General features: G+C 39.2%; 1 protein-coding gene across 1 annotated transcript in view; it reads right to left on the bottom strand.

Moving 5' to 3' along the window:
• Nucleotides 1-14626, bottom strand: part of LIMCH1 (LIM and calponin homology domains 1) — a 359519-nt gene that overhangs the window by 31622 nt on the left and 313271 nt on the right. Inside the window, 3 exon segments of the mRNA XM_021101157.1 lie at nt 1717-1822; nt 4207-4370; nt 5498-5588. Coding sequence (XP_020956816.1) covers nt 1717-1822; nt 4207-4370; nt 5498-5588 — 361 coding nt within the window.

The following is a 14626-nucleotide window of genomic DNA, read 5'->3' as shown; positions in this document are numbered from 1 at the left end:
CAGACCACGGAATCCTCAGGACCCGTCCCCACTGCTCACATCCCACAGGCTCCTTTCTGGTGGTTGTAGGCACCTGGGGCTCTCACCAAGATAAAGGGATTCAAGCTGGGCTCTTAAAGAATAAAGGGGGAGTTCCCACCGTGGCGCAGTGAAAATGAATCTGATTAGTATCCATGAGGTTGTGGGTTCGCTCCCTGGCCTTGCTCAGTGGGTTAACGATCCGGCGTTGCCGTGAGCTGTGGTGTAGGTCGTAGACGCGGCTCGGATCCCGTGTTGCTGTGGCTCTGGCGTAGGCCTGTGGCTACAGCTGGGAACCTCCATATGTCACAGGACTGGCCTTAAAAAGACAAAAAAATTAAAAAAAAAAAAAAGAAAAAGAGTAAAGGGATGAATTCACAACCTAGACATGGCCTAAAGGCGCTTGGGGATTTTGCAAGGTAAGTGCTATTTTAAAACCTTCATAGGTCCTAAATGCCTATATTTGCAGAAGCTACCCCTCCCCACATTATAATTAACATGTTAAAAGGTATCAAAAATATGAAACATATTAAGTATATCCCCAGCCTATATTATATATGTGCATATTATATATATATACACACACATATATGTTATAAAAAATGTTTAGAAAGATTAAAGCTTTCAGCGATAGCATATTTCACCTATGATCATGAACGATTTCTCATAATCATCATGCACACACAGGAACGCTTCTGAGGTAGGAAAATCTTACTTCCTTTCCAAATCATTGTCAAGTTGATTGGGTATTTTAGGAAGACTAGACAATTGACAATTAATGAAGTTGACAGAGATAATAAATATATTAAAGTTACTGATTTTTTTATTTTGAAAAAAATTTTTTTAACATTTTGGGGCCAATAAAAATTGTTTTTAGGAGTTCCTGTCATGGCTCAGTGGTTAAGAATCCAACTAGTGTCCATGAGGATGCGGGTTCGATCCCTGGCCTGGCTAAGTGGGTTAAGGTTCTGGTGTTACCAAGAGCTGTGGTGTAAGTAGCAGACACGGCTCGGATCCCGCGTTGCTGTGGCTGTGGTATAGGCCAGCAACTGCAGCTCTGACTCAATCAACCCCTAGCCTGGGAACTGCCCTATGCTGCAGGTATGTCCCTAAAAAGACCAAAAAAAAATTATTTTGAGGTATCAAATGCTTGTACAGATCCTGCAGTGCTGGTGGTGCCTGGCTGACAAAACGGTCTTGGCAGCTGGAGTATCTGGCTAAGCTAGAGAGAGAATTCAGGCCCACGTTTCCGTTCTGAAGTTACTAATTCAGCCATCATGGATTCCAGCAAACACCATGGCGAAAGGGATGTCCACACAAAGAAAGTAATCTACCTTTTATTTTATTTTTTTAAATACTGGCTTTATTTATTTTAATTTTTAGGGTAACACCTGCAGCATATGGAGGTCCCCAGGCAAGGGGTCGAATCACATCTGCAGTTGCTGGCCTACACCACAGCCACCGCAACTCAGGATCCAAGCTGTGTCTGTAACCTAAGGATCCTCGTGGCAACACCGATCCTTAACCCACTGAATGAGGCCAGGGATCAAGCCCGCATCCTCATGGATACTAGTCAGGTTCATTACTGCTGAGCTGCAGTGGAAACTCCAGCATTGACCTTTAAAATAAAGAATATTGTCCTACAGCTGGGCTAAGCAGAACATGCGGAATTAAAGCCAAACATTTCCTTCTTTTTACCTTGAGAGTTGAGATTTGGCAAATGTAATTGGTTGGTTTCGGGCATTTTGTCCAGAAATGGAAACGTCAGGGTTGCTTCTGGTTCCGGAGATTTTGGCTTTACCACCTGGATCACGGGCAACAGACAGGTTACAGGTACTGTCCACTGATAAGTGTACCAGAGAAATAAAGTGTAAGAATCCGTGGCTGTTATATAAGTCAACAAGTGCACATTTACATTGTAAATGGAAACTTCTGCCCCTTCTCCAAACCCCCTTCATGCTTTTCCACATTAATTTAGAGGTCAGTTTTTCAGAGAAATCAAACTAGCACATAAAAATGTCCAGAATGCAGGTGAGTTATTCTCTATCTTGATGACCCATCAGAATCACCCAGGGAGCTTTTAAAGATACAGATGCCTGGGCCCTGCCCCTAGAGATGCTGATTTATGTGATCTGGAGTGTGCTTGGTATTTGTGAAATCCTAAAGAGTGGCCAAAGTTGAGGACAACTGGTACAAAAGATGATGCCTTTTAGACTCTGTGCCTGAAAACAAACCAATTAATGAATGAGATGAGATGCCAAATGAACAGAACACTTAATAAAAACAAGATGGTAAAACCCATTATATCAGAAAAATAATTTTCTAATTTCCTTCTTATTCAAGTTCAAAGGCATCAGAAATACCATTGCTATAGGTACAAACTACTACGTATAAAATAAGCCACAAGGATATATTGCGCAACCCAGGCAATACAACCAATATGCTCTTATAGCTATAAATGGAGTATAGCCTTTAAAAATTGTGAATCACTACAATGTACACCTGTAACTTATATAATATTGTACATCAACAACAAAAAAGAAATACCATCCTATAACACAGGCAACTATTAAAGAGAGAATACACAGTAAGTTGCAAATAAGCAAGCTCATGCACGGCAAACTAAAATTTAACTGCAAAGCTTCATAACATCTGTATTACATTTTTCTTTTAAATGTATATCATACATCGTAATTAAAAATGAGTTATTTAAAATACAATTTAAAAGATGTTGGGAGTTCCCATCATGGCTCAGCAGTAAGGAACCCCACTGGGATCCACGAGGATGTAGGTTTGATCCCTGGCCTCACTCAGGGGGTTAAGAAGCTGGCGTTGCCACGAGCTGTGGTGTAGGTTGCAGACTTGGCTTGGATCCCGCGTTGCTGTGGCTGTGGTGTAGGCCTGCAGCTGCAGCTCCAATTCGACCCCTAGCCTAGAAACCTCCATAAACTGCAGGTGTGGCCCTAAAGTAAAGAAAAAATAAAGATGTCTAAAGAGTATATATTAAGAGTAATACAAGTTACTATTAATAGAGGTAGGTTTCAGTGACTTTTTCTTTCTCTTGCTCTGTTTCTATGTTTTTAATTTATACATTATTGTTATGTATTTACACATATTGCTCAATAGATCTGCTATATATTTATATGTAAATCATTATAGAAATATACATTAAAATTACATAGCTATAGACTGTATGTTTGTGTCCTCCCCAAATTCATATGCTGAAACCCTAACCCCCAAAGTAATGGTATTTGGAGGTGGGGCCTTTGGGAAAGTGATTGGGTCATGGGGGTGGAGCTCTCTTGAATGGGATTAGCGGCCCTTATAAAAGACCCAGGAGAGCTTCCTTGCCCCCTCCTTTTTGTTTAATTTTTAATTAAATTTTTTTTTTTTTTTTTTTTTTTTTTTTTTTTGCTTTTTAGGGCTGCACCTGTGGCATATTGAAGTTCCCAGGCTAGGGTTTGAACTAGAGCTGCAGCTGCCAGCCTACACCGCAGCCACAGCAATGCTAAATCTGAGCCACATCTGTGACAGCTTGTGGCAACACTGGATCCTCAACCCACTGAGCGAGGCCAGGGATCGAACCCACATCCTCATGGATGGTAGTCCAGTTCTTAACCCCCTGAGTCACAACAGGAACTCCTCACTTGCCCATTCCACAGAGTGAGGACACAGCAAGAAGAGGCTATCTGTGAACCAGGAAGCAGGCTCTCCCCAGACACCAAATCTTTGGGTGTCTTGACCTTGGGCCTCCTAGCCTCCGGAACTGAGAGAAATACACTTCTGCTGCTTATAAGCCACCCAGTTTTCTGTTATAGCAGCCTAAATGGACTAATACAGACATCTTTCTATATGTATTTAATTTTTATGATGAACATCATTATATTTGTACTTAGACAAAAATACAAATTAAAGATAAGAAAAAAGATCAGGAGAGAAAATAAATCCTCATTATGTTGGGCTAGAACATGATGGAAGATAATACGAGAAAAAGAATATATATATATATATATATATATATATATATATATGGGACTGGGTCACTTTGCTATATAGCAAAAACTGGTACAATATTGTAAACCAACTATATTTCAATAAAAAAATTCATTATGAAGCGATGCTGCCATAGCAGCCGATAGCAATTGAAACCACACTAACTGTGGCTATAACAACTTGCATCCACCTCACCTTTTGTGACAGCACCAACTCCACCTTTCCGCTCATTTCATTTTCCAGTTTCTTCTGCTCTTTCTCTTCTGGCACCTCGTTCTTCAGCTGAGGACTGGAGGAAAGCTCCACAAAGGCCACGGTCGGGCTGGATCGCGTCACAGTTGTTGTAAAATGCTGTGGTTCTGAAACAGAGTTATATGCAGAAAGATAAAGAAGATGAAAGCCACATAAAGGACCCTTGGTCCTTCCACGGCACAGAGTACACTGCGTACATATCTTGCCTTAGGCAACATGAGCTGATGACAGTGAGATGAGAGGTACAAAAGAGCCTCAGATGCTGGAGTTCTCGAGGCTTTTTCATGACATTATTAAACAATCAAGCATAAAACACATCAAAGAACCCCACTATGAAAAACTTAAGTTCTAAATAAGAGTCACAGTTTACATACGAATAACTACATGAAACAAAATGCTGATGTGAAATATGATAGGTGGGTTGGATGGGAGAACAGGTATAGAATTTCTATCCAAATGAGTGGCAGCCTGACTCTTCCTTTTGTATTTCATGCGTTTTCATAATTGGAATGCGTTAAGGAGTGTGTGGTTTATATAATGCAATGAAAATTAAGTGTTCTTGGATACATAAAGAAGAATTTGGTACGCTCTGAAGTGTGTGCAAACGCCACCACCTGAGGGGGTCTATTGAAATGAGGAGGTGCAGTGGAATTTGAAAAAGTAGGTGCTAAAATTTTTAGTAATGATATTGAATTTATTTTAAGGTGTTCTTTGAAAATAAATTGGTATTAGAAGAGAGGGAGAAGATTTATGTGTATCAAAAGAAAAATGTATTTAAAATATTAAGAAGTATTAATTTAGGGGAGAGTGGGTCTCTGTACTCACTGTTCATATCTGAGGCATTACTTTATTCTTTCAAAGTAATCACCAGCTCTACCTTTCAGTATCTACTTTTATGATATATTTTAAATGTCTTATCTATTGCTGTTACTGTGTGTTCAATATAACTTTAAGTTTTTTAGCATTGTTTATTTAAAGATGATATTTATCTTTTCATAGTGATGGAAATAAGCTTACCAAAAAACCCAAAAGAAAACAAGGTAGCCAAAAACATAGGTTCCTGTTTTTTACAGCAAGATACATGCACGGTCAGCATTTCTCCCATCATGCCACTAGGTGGCAGCACAATTACACCAGTTATAGAGCCTCATTAACTGCTTTTTTTGGACCCTATTTTCAGTATATCTTGAGTGATTATGATTTACCTTAAAACTAGTCTGTTATAAAAACAAACCTGGCGAGACAATGTCCGTATTCCCTTTTTCTCTTTTTTCACCATCACTCTCATCTTCTTGACGGTTTGCATCAGTTTCCTCAATGGTTGCCTGAAAGAAAGATTTTTTTTCTGCCTTGAATACATGATTCCTTTGAAGGTTCTAAACAGTAAAGGATTTCTTCCTTTCTTTTTTTGAATGGTAATTTTTATACCAACAAGGGAAGTTACCTATAGGAATTCATTTTTTCCATTTCCTAGGCAGTGTCGTAGTGAAAGGCTGGGTTTGTTGGAAGGAGGCATTCCACTAGGGGATCAGAAGGGCTGAAGCAGCACCACATCATGAAGGCTCACACAACCCACTACCTCTCCCTTCTCTGACTGTCTCAGATGCATAGCCCCAGCCTTTCCTTCCTTTTGCCACCAAATTTTCAAAATCAATGTTTCCCTCTACTTGCTCTCAAATGCCTTTCAAGTTAGCTTAAGATCATATCACCAGTGGGCAAATTTTTTTTTTTTTAAGGCTGCCATTAACCTCTCAGGAGCTTGTCTCAGCCTAGATGCTGGTGGCAAGGATTTTATTCTTGAAGTTCTCTTCCTGGGCTCTCAACAACTCTGGTACCCAAATACTTATTCCCATTCATTCTCATCTATTCCCTCTCCCCAACTCCCATTTCCCTCTCTCCTCTTACTGGTTCTTATTCCTTCTCTTCTCCAAAATATGGGTCCTTCTTAAAAACTTCAACTATTTCTTCCACATGTGCAGGATCACCTGCAAATGTATCCACTATTCCCATGGGTTCACCATTACATTCTCCATCCATTTAAGGCTTGTATTTTCACTTCCAAGCTGGAGAGTCCACCAAAGCTTCAGTGCAGCTGAGCTGACCATCAGTGTCATGGTAAATGGCTCATACTCAACATGCTAAAAGTTGCCTTCAAACAAGCCCCTCCTCTAACTCTGATGATTCAGTTTATGGCATTAGTTTTCCCCATGAAATAAATTACACTTTCAAGGGTTTCCTGACTCACACCTCCTGAGTGTCCATCAATTGCTAAGTCTTGCCAAGGTTCTAATACAACAGTCTTCATAACTATCTCTTCCTTTCTGTCTCTATAGCCAGGGCCCAAGTTTGGCCTCTACTCCCTTGTTCTTCTACTAAGGGGTCTCTCTGATTTGGACCGTGTTGTCTAGTCTCCTAGGCACAGTCATCTCACCATGAGGCTCTTCTCTCTCAGTAGTACTTCAGCGGTGAGAATGTATGCTTGATGGAATTAGTAACATGAAGAGAATCTGAAACAGCCTAAATGTCCAACAATTGAGGAATGGATTACCGTATATCCATAAAAGGCAATATTATGCATTCATAAAAAGGGGCTTGAACAATAGTTGATAATACGTGAAAATACCTATTATCTAATGTTAAGTTAAAAAATGTATGATACCTGCATATATAAAACTTTATATATGCTATGTGTATGCACAAATATACTTGCTATTACTGTATATAAAAAGACATTAAGGAAATACACTAAAAGGTTAATAGTGATTATTTTTAATGTGCTTAAATTTTGGATGACTTTTTCTTCTTTTAAAACATATTCCAAAATATTCCACGATGGCTATGCTGTGTATTGCTTCCAAAATCAGAAAATAAAATGAATGTAACTTTAAATTATCTTTAGTTGGGAGCCAACTGACTCTAGAGCGAATTCCAAGACTCTGCCACTGATATTATAGTAAATGAAAAAGTAAATAAAAGTTAATTCAAATACTGGCTGGAATATACCTCAGCAACCAAACAGAATGAGTTAATGACTATGGCAATTTTTAGTAATAGTGTCTTACAGTAAAGGGCTAACATTGAATTTTTAAAGTGTGTATAAATATCCTGTAAATTTTAAGAGGTTTTAAGATAAAGAATAAACTTGGTTTTAGAAAAGGCTTTAATTATTAAATGCTTTATAAATATCCCTGTGGGTTCTCAAAAACCCATAAACTTATTGGTCTCTCACAAATATATATATATTTTACTCATAAAATTTCCCTTTTAAGTAACCAAAATGAAAGCCCTTTAAGCCAATGGTTTGGTGGAAACTGTCACTGAATTCTTTAAAAACAAAGAAACTTTAGGCAAGGATTCAAGAATGGATCAACATATGCAAATCAATAAATATAATACATCATATTAATAAAGTGAAGGATACAAATCATATCAATGAATACAGAAAAAATGGACAAAATTTAACACCCTTTCATAATAAAAGCTCTCAATAAATTAGTTATAGAAATATGTATCTAAACATAATAAAGGCCATAAATGATAAGCTCACAACTTGGACTTAAATGTGAAAAGCTAAAAGCTTTTCCTTTAAGATGAGGAACAGGTCAAGGGTGCCTACACTTATCACTTCTCTTCAACATAGTACTTTAAGTCCTAACCAGAGCAACTAGGTAAGAAAAACAAAAGCATCCAAATTGAAAAGGAAGAAGTAAAATTGTTTCTGATTGCAGATGAGATAATCTTATACAGAGAAAACCCTAAAAACCCCATCAAAAACTCTGTTAAAACTAATAAGTGAATTCAGTAAATATTCAGGATCCAAAATCAATATAGAATTATCAAAAAAGAAATTAAGAAAACAATCCCATTTAACATAGTATGAAAAAGACAAAATATTTAGGAATAAATTTAACCCAAAAGATGAAAGATATGTATGCTGAAAACTATGACACTGATGAAAGAAATTGAAGATGACACAAGATCCATATTACCCAAGCAATCTACAGATTCAATGCAATCCTTATCAAAATTCCAATGGCATTTTTCACAGAAATAGAAAAAAAGACCCTAAAATTCATATGGAAATATGAAAGACTCCAAACAGCTAAAATGATGTTAAGCAAAAAGAACAAAGCTGGAAGCATCACACTTCCTAATTTCAAACTATATTACGAAGCTACCGTAATAAAAACAGTTTGGTATTGGTGCAAAAACAGACACATAGATCAATGGAACAGAATAGAGAACCCAGAAATCAACCCATGCTCTTATGGTCAACTAATGTTCAATAAAGGCACCAAGAATCAAGATTAGAAAATGGATAAAGGATAGCCTTTTTTTTTTTTTTTTTGGTCTTTTAGGGCTGCACCTGCAGCACATGGAGATTCCCAGGCTAGGGGTCAAATCAGAGCTGTAGCCTCTGGCATATGCCCCAGCCATAGCAATGCCAGATGCAAGCCAAGTCTATGACCTACACCACAGCTCATGGCAACATTGGATCCTTAACCCATCGAGCATAGCCAGGGATTGAACTTGTGTCCTCCTGGATACTAGTCAGATTTGTTTCTGCTGAGCCATGATGGGAACTCCAGAATATTCTTTTCAATAAATGGTGTTGGGAAAACTGGATATCCACGGCAAAAGAATGAAATTTGACTCATTGTATGCCATACACCAAAATCAATGTCTAAATGGATTAAAGACTTACAAGTAATACCTGAAACTGTAAGACTCCAGAAGAAAATAGGGGGTAATCTCCTTGGCAATGTTCTTGGCAATGATTTTTTTTTTTAATTTGACACCAAAAATTCAGGCAACAAAAGTAAAAACAAACAAGTGGGACTATATCAAACCAAAACGTTTCTGCACAGAAACAGAAACAATTAACAAAATGAAAGGGCAATCGATAGAATTGGAGGTCATACATCCAATAAGGCATTGATATCCAGAATATATAAGGAATTCTTACAACTCAAAAAAGAAAATAACCCAATTTTAAAATAGGGAAAGGACCTGAATAGGCATTTTTCCAAAGAAGATATAAAAATGGCCAACTGAAGTCAGGTATATGAAAAGATGCTCAACATCACTACTTATTGGGGAAATCAAATCCACAAAAAGATATAACTTCACACCTGTTAGGGATTGTTATTATCAAAAAGTTAAAAGATGGCAAGTGTTGAGAATGTGAAGAAAAGGGAACTACTGTACACTGACGGTGGGCATGTAAATTGGTACAGCCATTACGGAAAACAGTATGGAGGTTCCTCAAAAAAATGAAAATAGAACTATCATACGATCCAGCAATTCCACCTCTGAGTATATATCCAAAGGAAATGAAATCAGTTATCCTGAAGAGACATCTATACCCCCATGTTCATTGCTGCATTATTCACAATAGCCAAGATATGGAAACAACTTACAGGTTGATGGATGAATAGATAAAGAAGACGTGTGTGAGTATATATATATATACTACATAATATACAATTCATATATTGCGATATATAAATATTAAAGTTATAAACATATGTAATTTGTATATACAGATTAATTTATACACACTATACAATGGAATATTACTGAGCCTTAAAAAAGAAGAAAATCCTGCCATTTGAGATAACATGATGAACTTGGAGAACATTATGCCCAGTGAAATAAGCCAGGCACAGAAAGAAAAATATCGCATGATCTAAAAGATTACAATAAAGAAAAGCCAGACCCACGGTAACATGAGTGGTAGTTAGTTACCAGAGACTGGAGCTGGAGGAAAAGGGGAGAGGGGGGGAAGTAAAGTGATTGTTGCCAGGGTCTTGCGGGAGGGGATAATGGGGAGTCAGTGTTTGATGGGTACAGAGTTTCAATTTTGCAAGATAAAGAGTTTGGAAGTGGATGTGGTAGTGGTTGCACAACGCGAATGTACTTAATATCACCAAACTGTACACTTTAAGATGGTTAAGATAGTGAATTTTATTTTATGTATATTTTAGCACAATTTTAAAAATGGGAAAAATTTGTAAAAAAAATTATTTGCAAATTTTCAAAGTTGAAAAAAAGACACAAAGTTTAAGCAGTAAGCCTTTCAAGCTGCTAAAGGATTTAATAATAACATCTAGCAGCAAAAATGTGCTTTTCCTTTTGGAGGATGGGGTGTTTTGACATTTCATAACTAAATGGTCATTTTCTAATGATGAGTAACCATGCATCAATTCTGGAAGAACAGAATATTAAATTAAAATCCACCTTTAAAACCCTAGGCAGGAATAAGCATTACATTTATATTACTTAAAGGATTTTGTAACTTTTTTTTTTTGGTCTTTTGTCTTTTTAGGGGCTGCACCCACAGGCATGCCTGGAAGCTTCTGGGCTAGGGGTCGAATTGGAGCTGTAGCTGCCAGCCTATACTACAACCACAGCAACACCGGATCAGAACCACATCTTTGATCTACACCACAGCTCACAGCAATGCCAGATCCTTAACCCACTGATCAAGGCCAGGGATCAAACCCCCATCCTCATGGATACTAGTCAGGTTCGTTATCCACTGAGCCATGATGGGAACTTGTAACTTTTTAATATATCAATAAGCCTGAATTGGAGCCCCTTAAGAAACGTAATGAGTATAAATAGTTAAATAAACCAAAGTCTTTTTTTTTAGAATAATAGTTATATATATATATATAAACGGTGTGTATGTGTGGGTATACACTTTATATGAACTACTGATATGATAGTAGCATGTGAAGAACAACCAGTCCAGGATTACAAAAGAATAATCTGGGCTTTATAATTTAAAGTGTCCCCCCAAAAAAATACAGAGAAATATTAACATTATTAATATATTTATATTTGTTTTATGATGTAAATATATGAATACTATCAGAGATACTGATTTTTAATATATAAAATATTGTCTGAAATGATTTTTAGGTTTTCTCCCTGAATGGGTTAGATTATAGAAAACTACCTGAGGTTGGGAAACAAATTTGCAGATAAATATTGATGAATAAAGTTCTTGAGGCATTCCCACTGTGGCACAACGGGATCAGCAGCATCTTGGAAGCACTGGGACACAGGTTCGATCCCCAGCCCGGCACAGTGGGTTAAGGATCCAGTGTTGCCGCAGCTGCGTCTTAGTTCACGACTGCGGCTTGGATCTGATCCCTGGCCCAGGAAGTCCGTATGCCATGGGGTGGCCAAAAAAGGAAAAAAAAAAATAATAATAAAGTTCTTGAGAACACTGGTGTTTCCAATGAATAGAAATAAATAACTATAAAGACTGAGCCAAAGCCTTCCCAGCCCAAACAGGAACAAATGAATGGACATATTTTATTAAACCCTAGATGCCATCAATTTTAATTATATTATTTTAGGTACTATTAAGAAAGAAAATACACTGCCTGTTAAACAGGACACACTATTTTTTATAAGCTATAATTTGATTTAGAGATGCTCAAATGTGGCAAGTGTACATGAAGTCCCATAATTCATGAAGTCCTTTAGATGTGATTTATAATGCAAAGGAGACAAAATCCTCAAGCACCACTTCACTAAGGACTATTTACTAGCACACCTCATTCCAGTAATGCAGAACTGCCACTTTCAGGAATGTCCATGTTTCTGGATGTATTTATTTTTTTCTTTTTTTTTGTCTTTTTAGGGGTGCACTCGTGGCATATAGAGATTCCCAGGCTGGGGGTCAAATCAGAGCTGTAGCTGCCAGCCTACACCACACTCACAGCAATGCTGGATCCTTAACCCACTGAGCAAACCCAGGTTCTCATGGGTACTAGTTGGGTTCGTTAACTGCCGAGCCATGATGGGAACTCCTCTGGATGCATTTCTCTGTGGCTTAACACTCAAACACTGAACACCCAGATGACCCAATTTCTCTTCGCTTAAAATGAAGGTTACATACTATTGTTACTGTAGCCACAATCAATATTTACTGTATTTACACGTGTCAGTATAATTATCTTCCTTAGTTCTCAGCACAAGTCTATTAAGTTTGTACCAATAAGATTCCCTTTATACACAGGTGAGGAAGCTGGGGCCCAGGAGGCTAAGCGACTTATCCAGTGTCATGCTGCTAGTAGGTGGGGAGGTGGGAACCCCGACTTGTGTGGGTAGCCTCAATGCTCCACCATCTGGGCTGGGAGTCACACCCACTTCCAAGTCATCCTCAGGTATTTAAAGGTTCTTGACCCATAAGAATGGGGCCAGAACCAGAGCATCCCAAGTTTATTGCTACAATGGTTCAAACTGCCTTTGCCACACCCTGTCCCTCTCATCCATTCGGGCTCATCCTTTCCTTTCGACCTCTCATCCATTTATCATGCAAAAGATGAGAACCCTCCAGAATCTCTCAGGACAGGGGGCAATTTAGCCATGTCTTCACTTCCCAGGGCAGTTGAGGCCAGACCACCGCAGCCATCCCCGCGTCTTGGAGCTTTCCATCCAAGCCAGGTTAGGGGTGGGGGTGGAGGTGTCCGGGGGCCCAGCACTGTATCTGGCAAAGAGCCAACATGGAATCCGTGCCAGGTAAGCCAATGTTAGATACAAGACTTATGGCAATTATACTCACAGGTTTCGTTTCAATGCATCCTAGTCACCCAAATCAGGCTATGACTAGCAAAATATTCAAGATAAATTAAGAGAAAAGGCAAGTTACAACAATGTGAATAACATGAGCCCATGTTAAAAAAAATATTATAAATACACCGAGAAAAAGAAGAGAAGGACACATTTTTGAAACTCTTGATTTCGGAGTGGCTGGAGTAAGAGGGAGCTTCCATTCTCTGTATGGTTTTCTGTATTCTGTTACATATGCACATAGACTGTATGGAATCAAAGGAAATCCCCAAAGCCAGTTGAATTAACTTCTGTCTGGATCCTCCATCCTGAAGGCTTGTTACTTCTGTACACCCATCATTACTGCAAAGGAAATGAGTTCGAAATTGGCAGTTTTAACCAGGGCGAAGAGACGCGGGAGAAACACACCCGCCTCGCTAGGAAATGTGCTTTCTGACCCACACTTCCCTTCGGTTACATCTGAACAGAAGAGATGCTTTCCCTTCTCCAACTGGTAACACTGCCTCAAGAATGAAAGCAAGTAAATAAAAACAGATCCCTGGACACGAATGAATGAGAGCATAGAGAGGTTACGGGCGCCCAAGCCAGGAGCTGGCTTTCCCTTGACTGAGGACAGCATCCAAACTGGCTCTGGTGCCAGACCGAGCCCTGAGGCCACGAGTGGGAGGTGACAGTCTCCTGGCTTGAGAGGGACGTGGTCCCTCCCGCCACAAATCTACCTGGCACGGGCTGCTCATTTTAACAAGAACCTTACTGGTGGACCAGTCCAGAGCCCAACTCTGAGGAATGAATTGGAAATACGGGGCAGGAGAGGAAGAATGGGGCTGCTTGAGGGGCCCTGCTTCTAGGACAGAGGATGGAGCTTGCACGAATCATTTCACCACCGAGGGCTGGAAGACGAGATGTCCAAGGTCCTTTCCTGAGCTACTATTCGGTGACTCAGAGTGATTTCCCGGCTCTAGTCTTGAATAACTCATCTGGACACCAGCCTGGAAAACCAGACTATTTATGTCTTGGCATCAGGACTCAGGTGCCACATAAGCCACGTGTGTGTTTCCCCTTTCACTTTTGTGTCACCAAATACCTATATTCACTGGACAAAAGAGGAGCTACATGCAGCCCTAGGCTCCCCACTCCTCAAACTTTTCAAACCATGTGCAGGTCTGATCCAGGTCAGATGGACTAGGTTTTTTTGTTTGCTTTTTTTTTTTTTTTTTTAATTGTCCCTTTCTTGCTTGCTTTCTTTCTCTTTCTTTCTTTCTCTTTTTTCCCTTTTCTTTTCTTTCTTTCCTTCTCTCTCTCCCTTCTTTCCTTCCTTCCTTTCTTTTGTTATGCAGGATAGGATAAGAACACTGACCTGGGTGATTCAAAATGGGCCATTTATCGTTACCAAAAACAGGAGACCTGCCATCAAACAATGAAGCCATGCAGATATCAGCCTTGGAGCATCTCCCTGGAATCTTTTTCCCATACAAATAAGGGGTCCTTGCCTGAAACCCATCAGAGGATCCAAATGCACCCCCTTAGACACTCAGGGTGTAGGAGGAAATTAGTGGCCTGGGGCAAGAGAATAGGGATCCCCAAACTGATCCACGATATAGGAATATAAGGAGAGACCCAGCTGTAGCCAGGGCCAGTCCCTACCCAAGGTGGCCTGCTCTCTCTGAGGGCATCGGTAAAACTTGCTGTACATTGCTACATAATTCTTTTTTCTTTTCTTTTGGTCTTTTTAGGGCTGCACCCACAGCATATGGAGGTTCCCAGGCTAGGAATC

The sequence above is a fragment of the Sus scrofa genome, chromosome 8 (genome assembly GCF_000003025.6).
Source record: "Sus scrofa isolate TJ Tabasco breed Duroc chromosome 8, Sscrofa11.1, whole genome shotgun sequence".
Lineage (NCBI taxonomy): Eukaryota > Metazoa > Chordata > Mammalia > Artiodactyla > Suidae > Sus > Sus scrofa.
This window is presented reverse-complemented; position numbering and strand designations above follow the sequence as displayed.